This window comes from Quercus lobata, chromosome 6 (genome assembly GCF_001633185.2).
Source record: "Quercus lobata isolate SW786 chromosome 6, ValleyOak3.0 Primary Assembly, whole genome shotgun sequence".
In the NCBI taxonomy this organism is placed as follows: Eukaryota; Viridiplantae; Streptophyta; class Magnoliopsida; order Fagales; family Fagaceae; genus Quercus; species Quercus lobata.
In genome coordinates, this window is record NC_044909.1 from 52,988,147 (window position 1) to 53,008,369 (window position 20,223).

General features: G+C 32.5%; 2 protein-coding genes across 4 annotated transcripts; both read left to right on the forward strand.

The window, feature by feature from the left end:
- Positions 1-8,449: 8,449 nt before the first annotated feature.
- LOC115995319 (WUSCHEL-related homeobox 13) lies at positions 8,450-12,632 on the forward strand. Of its 3 annotated transcripts, none has more exons than XM_031119836.1 (3): positions 8,450-9,000; positions 10,846-11,380; positions 12,115-12,632. In XM_031119836.1, the coding sequence occupies exons 1-3, from the start codon at positions 8,694-8,696 to the stop codon at positions 12,119-12,121; spliced, it is 849 nt and encodes a 282-aa protein (XP_030975696.1). In that variant the 5' UTR covers positions 8,450-8,693; the 3' UTR covers positions 12,122-12,632. The 3 variants fall into 3 exon arrangements, with proteins under 3 accessions (XP_030975696.1, XP_030975694.1, XP_030975695.1); XM_031119834.1 differs by having other exon boundaries at positions 8,451-9,000; positions 10,846-11,376; XM_031119835.1 differs by having other exon boundaries at positions 8,451-9,000; positions 10,846-11,358.
- Positions 12,633-14,291: 1,659 nt separating this feature from the next.
- Positions 14,292-17,597, forward strand: LOC115993914. Its single transcript, XM_031117902.1, has 6 exons — positions 14,292-14,440; positions 14,670-14,895; positions 15,689-15,773; positions 15,973-16,027; positions 16,735-16,873; positions 17,165-17,597. Exons 2-6 carry the CDS (start codon positions 14,716-14,718, stop codon positions 17,273-17,275), a joined length of 570 nt encoding a protein of 189 aa, XP_030973762.1. The 5' UTR covers positions 14,292-14,440; positions 14,670-14,715; the 3' UTR covers positions 17,276-17,597.
- Positions 17,598-20,223: the final 2,626 nt, after the last annotated feature.

The following is a 20,223-nucleotide window of genomic DNA, read 5'->3' on the forward strand; positions in this document are numbered from 1 at the left end:
TTGAGGTTGTAATCCTTGGTTCATTACAAGTATCTTGTAACATTTTTTGCAGCTTCCCAATGTTCTAAACTAGGGTTACTTCGATATCGACCTAAATACCCAATTGCAAACTCATCATCACGCCTTGTATAGACCTCATGCACAAATACCACCATCAAGAAAACCCTAAAAATTGCCTCCTCAAATCACATAAAGGGTATGCGTTCTATCATCTCGTTAACTTGAAATTTTTTGTTGAAGTTTATTTTGCAAGTCTCTTAATGGTCTTTAGTCTAGTGAGTAGGTCCTTTACTTTTAAACAAATCACTAATGAGTCGTTGGACATTCAAACTCCGTGCTCGTCGAAATCCATTTCACTATTCCAACCATGTCCATTTGTCAAACAAAGCTTTAAAATACGAATGTGGCCGTTGTATTCTTGGCTTTACATAACGCCAAATTATTATATATACTAATTATAAAAGTGGGAATTATAGACTATAGGAGCCACATTAGAAAACTATGGATGGAATACAGGCCTTTGGATCAAATGTGACATCAAATCTGTCGTGTGGCGCCCTCAATTTTTGACCCGGTGCTGAAGGTGGAGGTGCACATGCTATGTCGGGTCTTGCTCCTAATTAATTGTCACTTTTAAAGAAATCAAAATGAATAAGCCAAATCTTGTAAATGTAGCCTAATTGGATTCTATAAAGCTTTTACACGTGTCAAAAGCTTAGCGCTTGTATGAACTTTTTAAATGTTTTTTTCTCACCTTAATTAATCTAATTAGATTTCACAACAAGTCTGTAACATGATTAGGTCAAACACCACATAGATTAGTCGCAAATTTTCAGGGGCAGAATCACTAAAGTTGTGGATTATGTTCCAAATACACTTAACGGCGGTTTAATCAATGGTCTAATTGTATATAGTGTCATGATAATTGATACACAATGTAATCGAAGATCACATGCATGTTAAGATGAATACATACTATTACATGTTAATATATTTACATTTGCATGCCTTGAATCTTCTTTATTAAATTAGAAAAAATGAAAAAGACGAAAAGAATGCATTTTTATTATTTTGTTATTGTTATTATTTTTTTGCTAAGGCACTTTTATTAGATTATATCAGTAATGGCTGAATACATTTCTTGTATAGTATAGTAAAGTTGCATAAGTTCTCACAAGGTTCCTGTATAGAGGTGTGTTTGGATAAGCTTGTGTTCGTAATATTTTAAGATCTAAATAATAATTTCAATAACTATGCTTTTTTGATATTATTTTATGTATAAAAAGTTGGATAAAATTGACTAATAGAGTTATATCTAGAAAGAAAGAAAAAAAATGAGGTTTACAAAATTATAAATATATTGGTATTTTTATGTTAAAATAAATAGACCCTACAACAACATAATTAATTTAAAGATAATTACCATCAAATAAATTAAAGATTTTTTTTTTTTGGTAAAAAATTAAAGAGATTTATGAATATGCAAAACTTGCAACTAGTACATTAGCATAGTCGGAAGTGTTTGGGTGCTTTTTTATAATAAGGCTAAGGGTACAATTTTATTTTACAATATATATTTTTTGACAGTTGTTAAGATAATATGCTAATATTATGATTTGTACTAATAACAATGATGTAAGTAATAAATAAATATGACCTAAATTTTAAATTTTATTATCTCTAAAATATTATAATATAAAAAGTATTTATTAAAATTTTGGTATGACAATGACATCAACCATATGATTGCTACCGTGTAATCTTGGAAATTATTGTTTTTGTTAAAAATAAATCCCCTAAAACAGGAAAAATAAAATAAAATTGGTAGTGAATTCTCATTAGCCAGTAGTGACCTCTATTTTCTGATGTGGATCACCTGTGAAAAAGATTAACAGCTATTTTCCAATGAGTAGATGACAGCAGCTATTCTCTCTAAACACAGTTGATTTCAGACAGAAAGCCGAGTGTGTGTCAGAAAGAAAGTGGGAAGCAGCGGTTGAACGGTGCTCCAAAACTGAAAATAATTTGATATTATTCTCTGTTCAATAAATGATATATATATATATATATATATAAATAACTATTTGTTGATACATGTTTTTTATTTACTAATAAAAAAGTTACTTTTTATTTATATATCTTTTATTTGTTAAATTTTAATATTATTTGATATCAAATACATTTTCAAAAAATATATCATATTTTGAATGCATAAGTCTTATCTCCTCTGCGACAGCCGATCTCACGCAGACTATGCGAATAAGAGATCCACCTTGATATATTTCTTATATCATGTTTTGAAGGCACAAGTCATTCTCACAAGTCAGGCCCCCGGCACTGGCAGTTGCACTTATTTTAAGCCACCAATGAGTATGACCCACCCGGTGTCAAAAACAAGACAATCAAGGCCCTGGCCCTGGCAGGCTCGCACTGGCCATGTTGACAATTTTCCTTTTTGGTTAAAATTAAGGATAGATTCATAAAACTAAACATACATCATATGTTATTAGTACTTATAAAAATATTATAATAATTGAACATTGGATGAGATAACAAATGACATACATTCCATCCATCGGAAGTAGCTGCTTGACCCATGTAACAGAAGTTGTCGGTAAAACCGTGTTTGTGGATGGGAGAGTCGTACTATGGGAATAAAACGATTTTCCACCGTTTAGTGAATAGTGATATGATTTTATGTGATTAACTGATTATTATAGCATCGGCGACAGGCTCAATGTATTTTTACTCTAATTGACCTCAAAATCTCTACTTTTATTACTTTTTTTTTTTTTTTTTTTTGAGAAGATACTTTCTTTTTTGATGAAGATACTTTCATTACTTTAGGTAATGTATTGTTTTACATATCACTGCTTCAATCTTAAAAGCATCTATATCAGTACGTGAAAAAAAAAAAATTTATTTTGCATATTGAAAACTTTTTTTTTTCTATTTTACACACCTATTTTTATAAAACATTTACATCAATTTGTTTATTATACACATTTATTTAAATAAAATATTTATTTCTTTAACCGTGTCATCTCTCTCACTGTCCCAACACAACCCACACACGGTCATCTTTCACAAGCCCGAAACAACCCAAACAACCACATAGCCACCATCAGAACAATCGAAACCCACACAAGATCGACAGATCGGCGATGGGAAAAGGATGTGTTGGCCTATAACAGAAGTAATTCCATAAAGAATAGGAGGAATTTCCATTTCCATTTCCATTTCCGTTTCAGGTTTGGCTTCGGTTGTTAATTTCACAAAGAGAAAGGTTAGCCGAAATAGGAAGTGGGTTCAGGAATATGAGGTGATTTGAGGCTGAAACTGAAGGAATTGAGAATTGGGTATCCCAGAAAGACCCATAAAAGCATGAAGTTTCGATGAGAAACATGAACGTATTGGGTGAGAAAATAGGTTCGGACTTAGGGAAGAATGGAATGGTTTGGAATTGTTGTTGTAGGCCAACAGATCGACGATGTGGGTCGGTAAGAGAATTGATCTGATGAAATGAGAGAGTCTGATGAAATGAGAGATTCTGATGAAATGAGAGAGAGTTGATCAGTGAGAGTGAGGTGAGAAAGGAAATGAGAAAAAGAGAGTGAGGTGAGTCAGAGGTAGAGAGAGGAGAGAGAAAAAAAAATCATTTAGACATAGTGTATATTTGCACATTTTTACAAAAACTGATGTGAGTATTTTTTGGGTTAGAATGTGCAAAATTGGGAACTTTTTGCATTTTACACATTTTTGGAACCACTGATGTGGTTGCTCTAAGAGCAACCGTATCAATCATCGCAAATTTTTCATTTATTTTGCACAAAAATATTATTATTTTTTATTTTACACATCTATTTTTACAAAACACTCATATTAGTTTATTTATTCTACACATTTATTCAATAAAATATTCATTTTTTTAAATTTTTTTATTATTTCCTCACTTACTACCCCTCTCTCTCACAGACCTAAACAGGGCCGGCTCTATGGTAGAGCAAGAAATGCGGCCGCCTAAGGCCCAAGTAAAAAAAAGGCCCCCAAATTTTAATCAATAGGATTATTTATAATCAATAAATAAAATAATTTTTTTTTACTAGATGAAAAACAAATAAAAAAATAGAGAAAAATGCAACGTCGTCCGCAATATTTTTCACAACACTTTTAAAACTAATGCTAAGTAGCAGGTTGTTACAGCCTATTGTTGATGGCAAAAAACTAATTATAGTGATATTTTCAAATAAAAACAAAAAGCAGTTTAAAATCTAGGATTTGTTGTAAAAAATATTGTGAATGTTGCACTTCTAAAAAAAAAGAATAATAATAAGAGTCTAATTAACAAACTTTTACTAGTTTTCATCTAAATCTGCCACTAACACCACTGTTTTACTTACCACTATCAATCTACCACATCAACAAGTATGAAAAATTTTGTCAAATTTTTTCTGTCTTAAAAATTCCCAAAAAAAAAAAAAATCTATGTAGTTCATGTTAATTAGTTGTAATTTTGCATCTAAATTAAGATGATCAATTTTCGCCTTAGGCCCCCAAATGCATCAAGCCGCCCCTGGACCTAAAATACCAAAAAATTCTAAAATATTAAATGTAAGAGCTATAATAACCATGCATATATATACGGTTACTATAACATTTGTGCATTTATACCAAAGATGTCAATTCCGTACCGTACCGGCCGGTACCGCCGGAATATACCGCACCGGCCAGTAAACCGGTACAGATACTACCTCTGTTTCGTACCGGAAAAAATACCGGCCGTACCGGTCGCGTACCGGCTGTACCGGTGAAATCCGGCTATTTCGGCCGGTAAATGGATACCGGACTAAAAGTTCTGGTAGAGCCTACAGCTGCAAAAACCAGTAGATCCGTGACATTGAGACAATGACGAAGTTCCGGCAGAGACTACCGCTGCATCTTGGCCTCATTCTATTAATTTGCATCTCTCGTTCTTACTTTTTTTTTTTTCTATCTTCTCCTCTTCTTCGCTTAACACCAGCTTTCTCGTCCCTGCGCATTTCGCTTAACACCAGCCTTCTCGTCCCTGAGCATTTGGCTTCTCAATGCGTTTGGCTTCTCAATGCATTTTCAAAACATGTGGCTGTGTTTATTCTTTTTGAAAATAATGTGTGGCTGTGGTTAAAGTTAAACTAAGGCTGTAAGGCATTGAATTCTATCAGAATTCACGTGAATTTGGTGGGGTCTTTGACGGTTTGAATCTTTTACAATTGTTCCAAGTATTTTTTTTTTTTTGGATATAATGATTAAATAATTTAGATTTATATGTGATGGATTGGGCCGTTGTAGAAGGATAAAAATAATGATGAATTGGGCCTAAATATATTTAAAGACATAGGATTTAAATTCAGCAAAAAAAAAAAAAATATATATATATATATATATAGGATTTCATATGTATAACGGTAAACCCGAAACGGTACACCGGTATTGACCGGTAGCCGAAATATATCGTACCGCTGGCCAAACCGGTACAGTCTCCGGTACGGTATTGACATCCTTGATTTATACACAATTTTACACCTAATGATGTAGGTGTTTTTTAGGTCACAATGTGTAAAATGAAGTAGTTTTTGTATTTTGCAAGACTTTGCAACCACTAATGTGGTTGCTCCAACACTCTATATTCCATTTAAATATTACTATCTCCTCATTTTAAAAATCATCTTAGGTGGTAAAAATCATCTCAAGCAACACCACAACCTAAAACCAAACAAAAATGAATTCATAAGTTAATCCAAACCAAAGAATCAACCCATAAATTTTCAGTCTACGAGCCTGCAGTGATAACATTAAGGGAAAGAGCATGTCCAACGTCCACAGAGAGAGCCAAATCAAAGCACCACCATCAATGCGAAGCATCTCACACCTTACGGCACCATCACTATAAAGTTCTTGCTAGAGCAATGTCACTTTTACATTGGCTTGTTAGTAACACTCTTTTTGTTACATACATATTATATACATCATGTGAATGATTATAAATAAAAATAAAGTTGAAAAAAAAATGTGTCACTAAATGCAATATCCCAATTGAAATAGATTAGAATAGTTTGTGTTGTATATATAGGTATATACAAGGAGAGACTGTAATAATGATATTTGAGTTTGGAGAATATGATTTCATAAAGTTAAAATTCAAGTTCTAAAATTTTCTAAGTGAAAATTCAAAAACCAGCATTTTCAATTGGTTGAAGCTTTGGCTGGATCGATTGAAAATGGTAAAAAAATAATCCTGGAGTCTCTAGATAGCTTGATCATTGTTCGATTCTTGTTCAACCAATCGAAAAGAGCACTCACTCGATCGATCGAAAACTATGAAACAAGATTTTCTACAGAATTTTCTATTGAAGATGTTTCAAGCCTTGTTAATGGTTTTATGAAACATTTTTAACTCTCCATATGTGCCTTTTGATGAAATATAACCCTATGGGTATAAATAGAGGCTTATGTTCATTTGAAAATAGTAAGTTAGATAGAAACACAAGAAATCCTGTGGTCATTCTCCAGAATTGCTATTTGTAGAACCGAACATCTTGGTTGTATCATGGAGACAAATTTGCGATAACCCTTTAACAACAATAGTTGGGGGGGGGGGGAATATTGTCTAAGAAAAACCATATAGTGTCTCCAAATTATCTATTTTCTGTTTGTTTTTTGTGTTAACCTTGTTCTTCCATTATTACTTTATGTAATATCCCCAACAGTTTGTGTTGCTAGATGTGTACTAAGTCCTATATCGAATGTTTACTTGGTAGATCTATGCTATATAAACTATTACGATAAGTCCTAAATGAAACTTAACTACTCCTTTTAGGATATAATGCATATGTGTCTAATGCTTTTTTGGTCATTAGAGGCTAGGGGGGTCCCTTAATTTTCCAAAATCCTCCCATCTACATGCATTAATAATAAAAAAATTGAAATAATGTGTATGTTTTACATATTCCCCCCCACCCTTATATTTTTGAAAAGGAAAAAAAAAGTGTTGTACACAAACTCATTTAAAGCACTAATGTCTATTGCCATATATAATTCATTAAATTTAGGAGTATTATTCAGCATATTTTCCAAATGACAAAATTTGACTACAAACTTAGTTATAGTCTTAGGCTACAATTTCATTTAATATCTTTTTATTAGATGTGAATTTTGATAAATCTACCATTGGATTACATTTACTTCTTATATCCTCCATACTTGCAAAATTTATAGAAGACTAAAGATCAGTAGTTATGTTATTAATCAATTGTTTAAAATGCAAGTTTTTGTAATCTAAAATTATGTATAAAAATTAGTTTATTGATCATAATGTAAATAACATCCGATTAACATAAAATTTGACTGGTGTGTTAAGAGCATAAAGAACATGCAATCTAACTACTAGATTTTCAAAATATGTAGTCATGTTAATTGTTTTAATGGAAGTTATAACTTTAGGTTACAACTAAGTTTGTAGCCAAACTATGTTATTTTCCAAATGTATAATTAAATCTCTTTTCCAAATGTAAACAATCTTTGCAATTATAGAGTTAGAGATACAACAATACATGGATGTTTATTATTTTATTATTACTTATTAGAATAAAGATGTTATGACTAAGTGCTTTTGTAATTAAACTAGTTGGCACCTTTTGATATTTTCAAAAGAAACATTGAAGGTTCAAATCTCACGTCTCTTGTTATAACTATCGAATTAAAAAAACAAGAATAAAAATAATTTTTTTAAAAGGAAAATAGTATTTGTTAAATCAATAAATTACTCTCATAAGGGTTACTATGATTTTTTATAATTGGTTTAACACAACAAATATTACAATATTTTTACAACTATTAATATGATAAATTGTCATTAAAGTAACATCAATTCACTTTCACATTGACTAATTATGCATAATTATTATTAGCACCATTATAATATGTCATTTCAATAATTATTAAAAAATTATAAAAAGTTACTTATAATTATAGATTTTCTGGAAAAAATAGTAACAATAATAAAGATTTATGTCAAAGCATGTTATTTCAAAATCAATTCAACAAAATAAATTTTCGATGTGGTCTTTCTCCAGGTCTTAACCATGCTCTTGTATTATTATTATTATTATTATTATTAAAAAAAAAAAAAAAAAAACAAACAAACAAACATAAGAGTAGCGCTGTTGTTGAGAAGTCTTATAAAAACCAAACATTCTGCTGCAAAATCAAATTTGTACCGATAAGAGAAAAGTCCGAATTTTTTGAAACATGTGTCGGTAGGTACACGGTAAATAAGGAATGAACTCTTGCTCAAAGGCCAAAGCTCAACATTAGTTTGCATTGCAAGTTGCAACAAAACAGAAAAAAAACGCGCACGACCTCAGGGTAATGCTAAAATACGCATGCAAAACGACACTGCGCCACCCAACAACTCAAACACACTTTTCTTCCACGCCTTCTCTTTTGGTCTATGCCCCATTTGTCTCTTTCTTCACTTTCTCGTTATCCTTCTCTGCTCTCAAAGACCACTCAACTCAACTCAACAACAGCAACCCCCCTTCCTTGTCTTCTTTTTCAAAGAAAGACATACATATATTGAAAGCTGAAACCTTGAAACACACCCACATAGACACAAAGAAAAGAGAGAAAAATACTAGTTTTTTATTTTCTCTTTTATGACTGAGTTCAACATGATGGAGTGGGAGAAGCAAGGACATCCTCATCCTCATCATCATCACCATCACCAACACCAACAACATCAACAACACCAACAACAGCAGCAAGAGAGAGAGGAGCATCAGAATGGGAATGTTGGTAATAATATTGAAGTTAATGGGAATGGAAATGGTGGGATGTTGTATGTCAAGGTCATGACCGATGAACAATTGGAAACTCTTCGTAAACAGATTGCTCTTTACGCCTCCATTTGTGAACAACTCGTTGAGATGCACAAGAATCTCACTGCCCAACAAGATCTTGCAGGTCTCTCTCTCTCTCTCTCTCTCTCTCTCTCTCTAGCTTTACTTCTGTTATGTTTGCTTTGCGATGTTTCATCTTAGTCCCCAAAATTTGGGGTCGGTTATGGATTTTCAACATGGTAGTCACATGTATTCTTTTCGGTCATTCTATTTTTTACTTTTTAATTAACTTCTAGTTCAATACAACATTTGTTTTATTATTAGATAAGCGCAAATGGTTTTCTTGATAGTGGTCTCGCATGGGTGTTAAATGTTAGTGCTTTTATGGGGAATTCAAGTTATACCTTTTGGTTTAGTTTTTGTTCGTTTATGGGTTTTCTATGATGGGCTGGCTTTTGATCATTCTTCTGATACTTCTGTCATTTTGTCATTTTCTTTATGGTAAGGTTTGGGGTTTATTTTTGTAGTCTCTGATATTTACAAATGTCCAATATTTGTATAGGGTTTGTCCCCCTAAACAAATTATGGGTTTTCTTTCCCTTTTCTTTTTTTAAGAATGTGGCTTGTGGTTTCTCCTTCCTTAATTATCATTCCTTGTGTTTCTTTTGTGTGTCTTTGTTATGATGAGGTTTCATCTCATACATCTTTGCTCTAACCATTGATCTATGTCTAGAAAATCTTTTATGGGCATAAAGGGGGAAAATTTGAGGCCTTAGTGCTCTGTATTTCAATGAATCACTTTTGAGTTTGTTCTGATACATGCTTTTGGTACAATAGAGTAGGGCTGAAAGGGATTGTGTGGATTACTTCCGAATTTCCCATATTTTCTCACTTAGGATAAGTTAATTTAGTTCCAGATATGTCAATTTTTTTGAATTTGTTATCAATTTCATCAAGGGGGAGTCAAACCAAGCTTCAATAATCTATATAATGAAGCTTGCTATTTCAATATTGTGCTTGGACCACTGGAGCTCTAGGTATGAGCTTCCTGATTTTATTGCTTGATCTTAAAGAGCTATTAAGTTTTATACGCAGCTCTAAATTAAGAGAACTCAATTTGAATTTCTTTGTTTCTTGTTTTACAAGCTCACTCTAGCAATGTACACATATTGGTTGATCATTTTATCACCAGTCTATTCCATTTTCTGCATTCTTCCCATTTGAAAGTGGAAATGATTCTAACAGAATTCATTAGCAATGTGAAATGAATGGAGGAGAAACATTCACGATAGTCCCTGCCTCCCCAATCTATGGGGTCTATGGGATTTGGATGCTAGATACGATCTTTTGGTAGACGAAAAAATTAGTACTTGGTGTGAAAAAAGCCGTAGCTTTCAAAATGTTATTCCAAGCATTTTCATTAAATTTGGGCCTTTTCCTTCATATCTAATTTTATTTCTTAACTTGTTTGTTTTTCCTGCTTTAACTTACTAGACGCACGCAAAATGTTGTTCTGTTTTCGGTGTCTAATAACTATGCTTGATCTAATGTACCATTTTATTCTTTTAAGCATCAAACATTTGTGAGTAAGCATGCCATGAATGTCCAGTGTTTTCACTGAAAGGAGGAATTTTGTTATTTCATTTATAGGAGGTTTGAATCCATGCAGCAGTTATGTGGTATGTTTTTCTTAAGTTTATTTCAATTGTAGTTGATTTTGTCAAGTTCTCTGTCCCCTCCTTCTAAAAACTTAGCTGATTTGAAAGGCAGCTGATCATTTTCAACTTAGCAAGATGTAAACCATGGATCAGCTGCCTTAGATACGTATGCATAGTAGTGGCATCCAGTGGTGGATGTGAAACCTTCTTATTGCTCTGGTTTAATTCCATTTACCTACACTTTATTTTTCAATATGGGAGTTAAATATTCCATATTTTCTCAAACAAGACTTCCACTCTTGCTTACTCAGGAGTGAGGCTGGGCAATTTATATTGTGACCCCTTAATGACATCTGCTGGCCACAAAATCACTTCTAGACAGCGGTGGACTCCAACACCTGTGCAACTTCAAATTCTGGAGCGTATATTTGATCAAGGGAATGGAACTCCAAGCAAACAGAAGATCAAAGAGATAACCTCTGAACTGGGTCAGCATGGCCAAATTTCAGAAACAAATGTCTATAACTGGTTCCAGAATAGGCGTGCTAGATCAAAAAGGAAACAACAAAATTCAGCACCAAACAATGGTGAATCAGAAGTAGAGACAGAAGTTGATTCCCCTAAGGATAAGAAGACAAAACCAGAGGAGTTTCACTCCCAACAGAACTCAGATCCTAGGGCTGAAGATTTGTGCTTCCAGAATCCTGAGATAAGCTCTGATCTGCATTTCTTAGACCCACAGAGCAGTAAAGCTGAGGCTATGTTTCCTTCAGATGATGGTTTAAAACCTGCTAGAAGTTTAGGCCAAATTTCTTTTTACGAAGGTTTGCTATCAAATCCAAGTATGTATGTTCTTTAACTACCTAGTTCTTTCCATTAGCTCGCCATCTTACCTGGAATCTGACACATCTTCCTGTTATAGTAGAAATACTCAAGAGGTCTGATATATCAGATAATGTCATTTTTATCAAGTAATTTAGTAGATATAGTACTTTTAACAATCAAGAAAGTGTGAATAACAAATTCACAAGTTTTCCTCTATTTCATGTGATTTCCACTAGACTTCATTTCTATAAATGGTAAAACTATTCTGTTAATTATTCAGTAATAGTTAATGTTTTGCTTGTCTGTAGATTTCTTTGTTAATTATTCAGTTACAGTTCATGTTTTATTGATATATTTTGATTAGTATCCACCACTACTGAACATAATAATGCTTATAGAAAATCAGGGATGGACTTTCTAATTAAAAGGTCTATATTTTTGCTAAACTCATAGGTTATCATGTGTTTCTCATAATCTTAATCAACACTCTTTTGGGCCTCTGTCTTGTCATTATAGCACTTAATTCTTAAACCTAATTAGCCACACTCACTGAGATGCTGCTCTTTTCTTTCTCTACTTGATTTTTGTTATATATAGGCTCCCTCTATTCCTATCAAGTGTATCCTAGCTAGGAATAGAAAAGCATCATGTTACATTCATGTATAAGCACAAAGTATCTTGTTACACACACACACAGACACACACATAGTTGGACATATATGTGTGCTTATTACCTCCCTGATAAACTTTTTCAGGAAATGACCATCTCACTGGAAAGATGGAAGTGCCAGGGAACTATGGTCTTTATCAGCATTCAGAAGACTACGGCATGTAGGTTGACACTCATTTTGTCCAGCATTGTTATTTTACTTGACGAAGATATATATATATTGTCCCTAGAAGCCATACAGTTCCCAGATTGAGGTTGTTGGGCTAGCAGCGATCAGTGCTAATCGATCCGGTCTAATTGATATATCACGCCTAACGTAGTAATACTATATACTTATGGATCTATGATACAAATGAACTGAATTAAGCTGGAGAGTGGTAGATATACTAGTATGACATGGTAATTTGGAATTGGTTTTCGAGTTTGACTGATGATTAATCTTGAGTTGCTTTTGTCTGTTGTTAATAGAGTGAGATTTAGATTTGTGTTGAGAAGTTTGGTGGGGGTGATGATGATGTTAATTTTTTTTTTTTTTTCTTTTTCTTTTTAGACTTAATTATGATAGCTTTGTTTGCAAGGAAATAGTAATACTTTGGGTGTTTGCCTAAATCACTTTTTTGACAATTTGCACCCATGAATGAAGAATCTTGACGTATGTGTTGTCTTAAAGGAAGCAGCCAACCGCAATTTAAGTTACCGCTAATCATGCAATCAATAGCATGGGGTATTTCTGTAATTATTAAGTATAGTAATCTGGTTGGAATCCTCTGTAATATTAGCAGTGAGTGCATTTCTGTGTAATTTGATATGAAGCCTCTAATTTTGAGCTTATTGATATTGAACCAATCTTACTGAATTATTAAAGAGAAGCCATTTGCTATCAATTGTGACTAAGTTCTAGAGTAAACTCGTGTATGTTCTAACTATCTAGCTACCATAGCCCCAACCTGGCTTCATGACCTGCTCATTATTTGAAAGGGCCTGGTTAATGCATGCCAAACATTAACCAAGTTTCCTAAAATGGGAAAATTAAAAAAAGCTGTAAAAGAAAGTTAGTAACTTTTTTCATTTTTTTATAATTTTTTTTAAAATTGTTTACTAATGTATGCCTTCAAGGCAAATTATAGTAAAACCTCTTTTAAAAATGAGCGAAAACATTTTTTTTTTTTTTTTTAATTTTTAAAAAGGAGATTAATATAGGTGGGCTGCAGGGGAAGGGGGTATCTCCTGCATCAATTGCATGCAGCATGCTTCTCATAGCACTTTGTACATTGCCAATCAGATCTAAGAAAGAAAAAAAAAAAATCTTAATCATCCATTTCAATTGGAATAGGGAGAATCTTGTACATAGGAGGACCACATGATGGCACGAAACAGTTTTATAGGAAGTCAAACTATTCTTGGGCTAATGTTTAATCTCCTTGTGACATTTGAAAATTCACTAAGATTTTGAACGTGTCCACCACATCACTAGACACATTAGATATTTGTTCAGACTTATTGTAATTTGTAATTTCTTTCTTAACTGGGGTGTAGCTGCAATATCCCCCAAACTTTCAAATTGAACGATGTATACACTTAATTATTGGTATTAGTAATAAGCACTTTGACCCCTACAATATTTCCATCAAATTAACAGAAAATTCAAAATTATGTTATTTTAATCAAATTTGACTTTGTATTTAAATTTATTAGAAATCATCCTAATAATGACCGAAAGGAAGTAAAATGAAGAATAATTTGTACTAATAACTAAAATGGCATGTTGTTCAATATTGAAGTTTAGGAAGGCATTATAACTACACCATAAATAAAGGTAAAGTGTAATTAAACTTATTGGGGATGATGTAAAGATGTAATATGTTGGTTTCTTTATTGTCCTCTTAAAGGGTAATAACTACGATTTAAGTAGAATAAGATCATCTCTATTTCATTTCATATTTAAGATTTTTATTTTTGGATCTAACAACTTAAAGTGCCATGTCGTTGAAAATATCAAATGACATAAAAACTAGATGTATATTTAAATTTATAATAATTTGATATGACTATGAGCCATTAAATGGATTCATTTCAAAGAAATTCTTTTTGGGCTTAAAATGGTTTTGTTGTCGTTTGAACTTTTGGCAAAACCGACCCCTGGCCATGGGTAGTGGGCCAAATCGTGCATTTCATTTGCGCTGGTTTCAAAATAAACGGTATGTCGTTTAAAAAAAAAAAAAAAAAATCCCTAACTGACTACAAGTCAGTCTCCTTGTGGCGCTTAAACGGTACGTTTCGTTAGCTCGTAAACTCTGAGAAAGTCTGAACCGCGAAGCTTCAGGGCGCAATAGAAGAGGGGATCCAAAGACATGCATACGGTGCGTTTCGACTGTGAGATTGATTTTGGAACCAATAAGCAACCATTTAAGGCAAGTAATCTCATCTATTCATTTCTTGTAATCTGATTTAGTAATATTTGGTGGCAGTTTTGCAATTCAAGTTTTCAGTTTAGTTTTTGCTATTTGCAATATTAGGAAGAAAAAAAAAATGAAGATTCAAAATTAGAAGAAATCAATGAAGTACTTTGTGCAATTTTATATAAATAAATATAATGGCCTTCAACTTCTGGTTTGTTAGTTTGTTTCTTTGTCAATGCAGGTATAAGCAAGAAAAAAAAAATCTGAAAGCTTAAAGAGTATTGAGAATGGTGGAGAGTTGTATTAGTAATAAGATATATAGTTACAAACATGAATGTAAGTGGCCTAATTCTGAGGCGGCTGATGTGCACAGTATCATCGTTCGAAAGAGCCGTTCAAAGGGTTTCCTCGTATTCTTCTCGGCTCTTCTTATTTTAGCAAATGCCATTCTTCTTTTCCTTATCAAGGTACACACACTGTCTGTTCTTTTTTTTTTTTTTTTTTTTGTATAAGGTTGTCTAGTTCTTCCTTTACCATTTAATTTTTAGTTTGTATATATTAGGTGACAATCCATGCTTTATGCTAGCACACTACGAATTTAGTGAGACTGACTTTTTCGATATTTCCTATACACCGGTTAGTCTTTTAGTGTCTATCAGTGGAGAATGTATCTCATGCATCGGGTATATGTATCTTTGCTCTCACAGTGTGTGACAGTTGCGGGGTCTAAACATTGTGCGAGAGAGGATGCATGTATGTGATGCATGAGATAATTATTGCTATCAGTGGAATGCATTTGTATGAGTTCTTTGGGTTTTGTTTGGTATTTGTCTTGAATCTTATTCATGTCGTTATTCAAAAAAATTTTCTTAAGCAACCTTTTTACATGTGATATCTCAGCTTTTAATTTGAATGTTTGTGAAGTTATTGTAATTTCAAGTAGCTGGATGGTAACCATATATAGTAGAGAAATGAGATGTCTACAACATTTTTACAACAAATTTTAAGTGGCAGGTTGTTACTGGTTGTTATTGTTGGGGCAAAAAAGTAATCTTCGTGTTAGGTTCAAATTTAACCAATAACAACTAATCACCATTGATTTGTTGTGAAAATGTTGTAAAAATGTTGTGGACGTAGCATCTCTCTATATAGTATATATTTTGTAAATTTTTATACAGCTTTAAAATTTGTCTTAAATTTTACTTGGTATTCTTTATTATGCTTATCATTATCTGATATGGGTGACAGTAAATATAACAGGATAAATCAATTGCCGTTGTTTTTTGGAGCTTTATTTGGGATGTATTAATTGTCAAGCTCTTGCTTCAGAAGCCTGTTGAGAAAGGTGCGAACCTAAGACATGGAGGATGGAGCTTTATCTATTATAGAAAAGATAAAATAGATCTATTACCTGTAAATCATTTCTAGAATCGCTCTTATTAATTTAATTTTTTTTTATAAGTGAGTGTTGGCTGCAAGGTGAGGGGGAAGGGGAGATTTGCTCTTATTAGCTTCCTAACTGGTTTTAATTATTGATGACTCAGAGTCTGTTGTGATTATGCCAGCTTTAGGAGTTCAACTTGAAACTCACTATGTAAGGTATTTTTTTTCCCCTTTTTGGTCAAATGAAAAGTGGTAGCTTATTTTTGGGAATGAATGTACAAACCACTCTTTGTTTTAAGGTCTCCACTGTCCTACTAGATTAACTGTAAGTTTCTTTATGATATGGTATCTTTGTATCAAAAGTTATTACGATTTTCTTGTAAGTACTGTTTAAGCTGAGGTTTTGATGCATGAAATTCATAGCATTTTAGAAAGTTCATACGCATATTTGGAGTGATGAACTAGTTTGATCAGAATTCCTTCCTTCTATGAATGTTGTGAAAAAAATGGGGGAATTTATGCTGTTAATATATGTTATAAGTTTTTCACTATAATGGGATTTAGGATGGAAAAAACCAGGGTCTTGCTTCCTTCTTCTTCTTCTTCTTCTTCCTTTTTTTAAACCCCCACCCTCCCCCCCCAATCTTTCACCATTGTAGCATATGTTCTTTCTTTTTATCCTGAAATTTTGACTGCTTATGCATCCTTAAAGGCCTGAAAATTTGTCTCTAGTGTTCTAGCTCATGAGAAACATGGCAAATCTTCTTTCTGTTGCATGCATCTCATGTACTAGGGTTGTGCCCCTTGAAGTAAATCTAGCAATAACCAAGCAGGTTTTGTCCATGTTATATATTAATTTTATAAATACACTGTCTCAGGTTTTCTAATATAATCTTTTTCTGTGTTTCACTCTATACATATAGTGGTAACATTATCCGTCGCTTTGTACCCATTGACAAGATCTTGAAACCTGTACTATTAGAATGCGTGACCCCTGTTACTTGTTACTGGAGCCTGTCATTGATCGTACAGGAAGAAGCAGAATTGATGTTAGTTTTTAAGGTAAATGAATCCTGTTTATTTCAATGTCCTGTCCTTTTGAGAAATACTGATTGATGAACTTTTTTTAAGACATAGTATGATGTTATGTCACTCTTATGAGCGGATCACTCTATTATGAATGGATCCACTATAGAATTTTGATGTTATGTGGATTTTGGGTTCTATTGTAGCTGTTTAACAATAAATGGGATGATTAGTCACTCATTTAAAATGACGCCTATACATGACAGATTTTTCTTATTGAAAGTCTTTCTTTTACTTTGGCTCCTGAAACATGAATTCATTCTCTAGGAATTACACCCACCGGTGAAAATGCTAGTCCCCATCTGGAAGGCCTTGTGTGCTGCCACTGGTAGTGAAGGAAGCCTCAATACATTTACTGAAGATGGGCCATGCTGTTGAAAGATTTTATTTTATTTTATTTTATCAAGAGCTGTGGTAGACTTCAATTGGCAGGGACCTTTCTGTGGGCTGATGCATTATATATTCACATTTTGGGATGAGTGGATAAAATACATGCTTTTCGGGATCGATTAATGCATATGTGTAGTCAATTCAACTAACACAATGTGTATAGCAAAGGGATGAAATTTCACAGCATTGAAGATTATGTGGACAGAAGCATGGCATATTTTCTTTGTAGGATTACTGGACGTCTTTATCAAAATCAATGTATTTATTTGTACTCATTTCAATAAATACTATTTGTTTTTCAGTTTGGTTATTCTGTTACAAAAAGTCAAAATGTACACTGTTCCAGTACATATTTTTGAGACAAGGTTCTTGAATGCTGGCACAGCTAGTAAAAGTCAAATTTAAGTGTTAACTCTCACTTCTCTCTCACAAGCACAATGTAATGTATGAACATTACGAATAATCTTAGTAACATGCTAAACAATTATACTCTCAATAACATAGTAACAGGGATATGGAATAGTGGTTAAAATTTGGGGTGATGGTTAGAGCTTGCCATTTAAACCGCACCAGTAATCTACATATTGGCATTTGATTTTTATCAGAACAAATATTTGATCATAATCTTCTGCATTTCCATGAATGTGAGGATATTGGGGAAGATGGAGATAGGGTTAGAACCAAATACTACTAGGCTATCGCTTCGTCCCCAATTTCATATTAACTTCTTGCAGATCCACGCTATTTGTGGAAAAATTTGATTATTTGTATATATATATATATATATATATATATATTTTGTTAAGTGAAAAATGAAAATAGTAAATAAGACTTATAAGTGTTAGTCTCAATTCCTTTTTAAAATGATATGATTATTTTTTAACAAAATATAGTCGATACAATATATTAGATTTTCTAAATTAAGCTATTTATATTTGTTATTTGAAAGTGTTTTATATTTTGTAAGTTTTTTTTTAAGAAAACATAATGCATTTTAAATTTAATTATTATAAAATGTGAGGTATTTTGTAAATAATATAGTGTGTGGTTGGAATTTGTTTCTAGTACTCATTGCAAACAATTCATCATCTATACATTTTGAAAGGCCCAAAGAAGAAATATATATATATATATATATATATAAAAGTAAATCCATCACTTATATTAGAAAATAAAAATACAAGATTTTAATAACATAAGAAAAATGTAATTTTATCAAGAGTTTACCAAAATTACACTAAAAATGTGACATAATTGTTAGTGAAGTAGCTTGTCTTTTTACACAAATCTCTCATTCCAAAGCATTATCAAAGTGAACGGAATGGACCGAACTAGATCAAAAGGGATTGAATGAATCAAAGTGGACCAAATGGACTGAATAAACGGAAATAGACTGAATAGATGGAAATGAATCAAATGGACCGAAGTGGACCAAATGGACAGAAATAGACCTAATTGACTAAAATGTACCTAAGTAGACCGAATAAACCAAAATGGAGTGTACAATAAATGTTATGTTTCAGCCTTTTGCCTTTAAGATACTATATAAATTTATTAGATTATCAAGTGATTATTTGTGGCTTAGAAGATAGTACAGGGCATATTGGAGGTGACAATTATCATGCTTAAAAACATCAAACTTTACGTTTGACATGACATACACAAGACAAATAGAATGATGCTTGACAATTAGAGATGCACTGATGTAGATTGGTTAAGGAGAAGAAAATAATTTAATATTTTATGTTTATTTCTCTTTCCTAGTGGAATTAGGATTTATTTGCTCTTACAAGTTTAATTAAAACTGCCATCCAAATTTATGTTGTGTGAAGGAGGAGGAGGATCTCAATATCGAGGAGAAGGACTACAATATTGAAGAGGATGATGAATACATTGAAAGAGTTTGTGCAGTATATTGAGATTCTCCACCAATTTATGATGACTATCTTGATGATTGTAGTCAAGGAGACAAGATTAAGCTTGATAAAAAGTAAAGTCATATGCATACGAGGTGAGCCCATAACTCACACCGTTGATGAGACTTTCAACATTCAAAAACACGAGGTTATTGATTTTATTGATTACAATCATACGTTGGTACAATTGGTTTGTTCAACAATAGATGAGTTCTCTATTGATGAACAAAGTTTTGATCGACTGAAACTTGAACTTGAACACATTAAACACTATAATTTCATTGGGGTTGATGAGCTTCTCAAAAATTTCTTGATAGTATAGTTAATATTAATTTGGAAAGATTAATGGAAAACGTTATTGGTCCATTATGGGAGGATTTTATTGAACAAGAATTTATAGAGATCAACAAGAGGCATGAACGAGTGATTTTAAGTAATCTTTGTGGAGGAGGCAATATGAAGTTTATGGATGTGTGTGTGGATTCCTTTTTAGTATTTGCCTTGTTTATCCCATCGTGGCAAAAGAGGTCAAGAATAAAAATTCATACATCAAGATCTATTATGAGTGAGAAAAGATTGATAAGTAGCATATGGATTCGTCAAAGATTGATAAGTAACATATTAATTCATCTTGTCTTGTACAGAAGAATAGGGTGAAGAGGATTATTCGGAGTTCCAATTAATCGTGGAAGATTACCACAAAAACTCGAGGATGAGTTTTCCCCAACTCCGAGAGAATGATGCAGATTGATTAAGGGAGAATAAAATATTTTATGTTGTTTTCTCTTTCCTAGTAGAATTATGATTTATTTGCTTTTACAAGTTTAATTAAAAAAAATTTTGTAATTGAATTAGGATTTTAATTGTTTTTCTTTTCCTAGTTAAATTGTTTTTCCTTTCTCAAGCAGAAGTAGGTTTATTATTTCTTTTCTTGATAGAAGTAGGAGAAATTTTATTCATATAAATACTCTTTATAAGAAGGTGGATTATTATTATGTGTTGATTAATAAAAGTTTGTTA

Excerpts from the sequence above, each read along its gene's own strand:
- LOC115995319 (XM_031119834.1), top strand. The coding sequence starts at position 8,694 with ATGACTGAGTTCAACATGATGGAGTGGGAGAAGCAAGGACATCCTCAT. Across the intron at positions 9,001-10,845 it reads TGCCCAACAAGATCTTGCAG|GAGTGAGGCTGGGCAATTTA; the intron begins GTCTCTCTCTCT and ends TTGCTTACTCAG. Across the intron at positions 11,377-12,114 it reads AGGTTTGCTATCAAATCCAA|GAAATGACCATCTCACTGGA; the intron begins GTATGTATGTTC and ends AAACTTTTTCAG.
- LOC115993914 (XM_031117902.1), top strand. The coding sequence starts at position 14,716 with ATGGTGGAGAGTTGTATTAGTAATAAGATATATAGTTACAAACATGAA. Across the intron at positions 14,896-15,688 it reads TTCTTCTTTTCCTTATCAAG|GATAAATCAATTGCCGTTGT; the intron begins GTACACACACTG and ends TAAATATAACAG. Across the intron at positions 16,028-16,734 it reads CTTGAAACTCACTATGTAAG|TGGTAACATTATCCGTCGCT; the intron begins GTATTTTTTTTC and ends CTATACATATAG.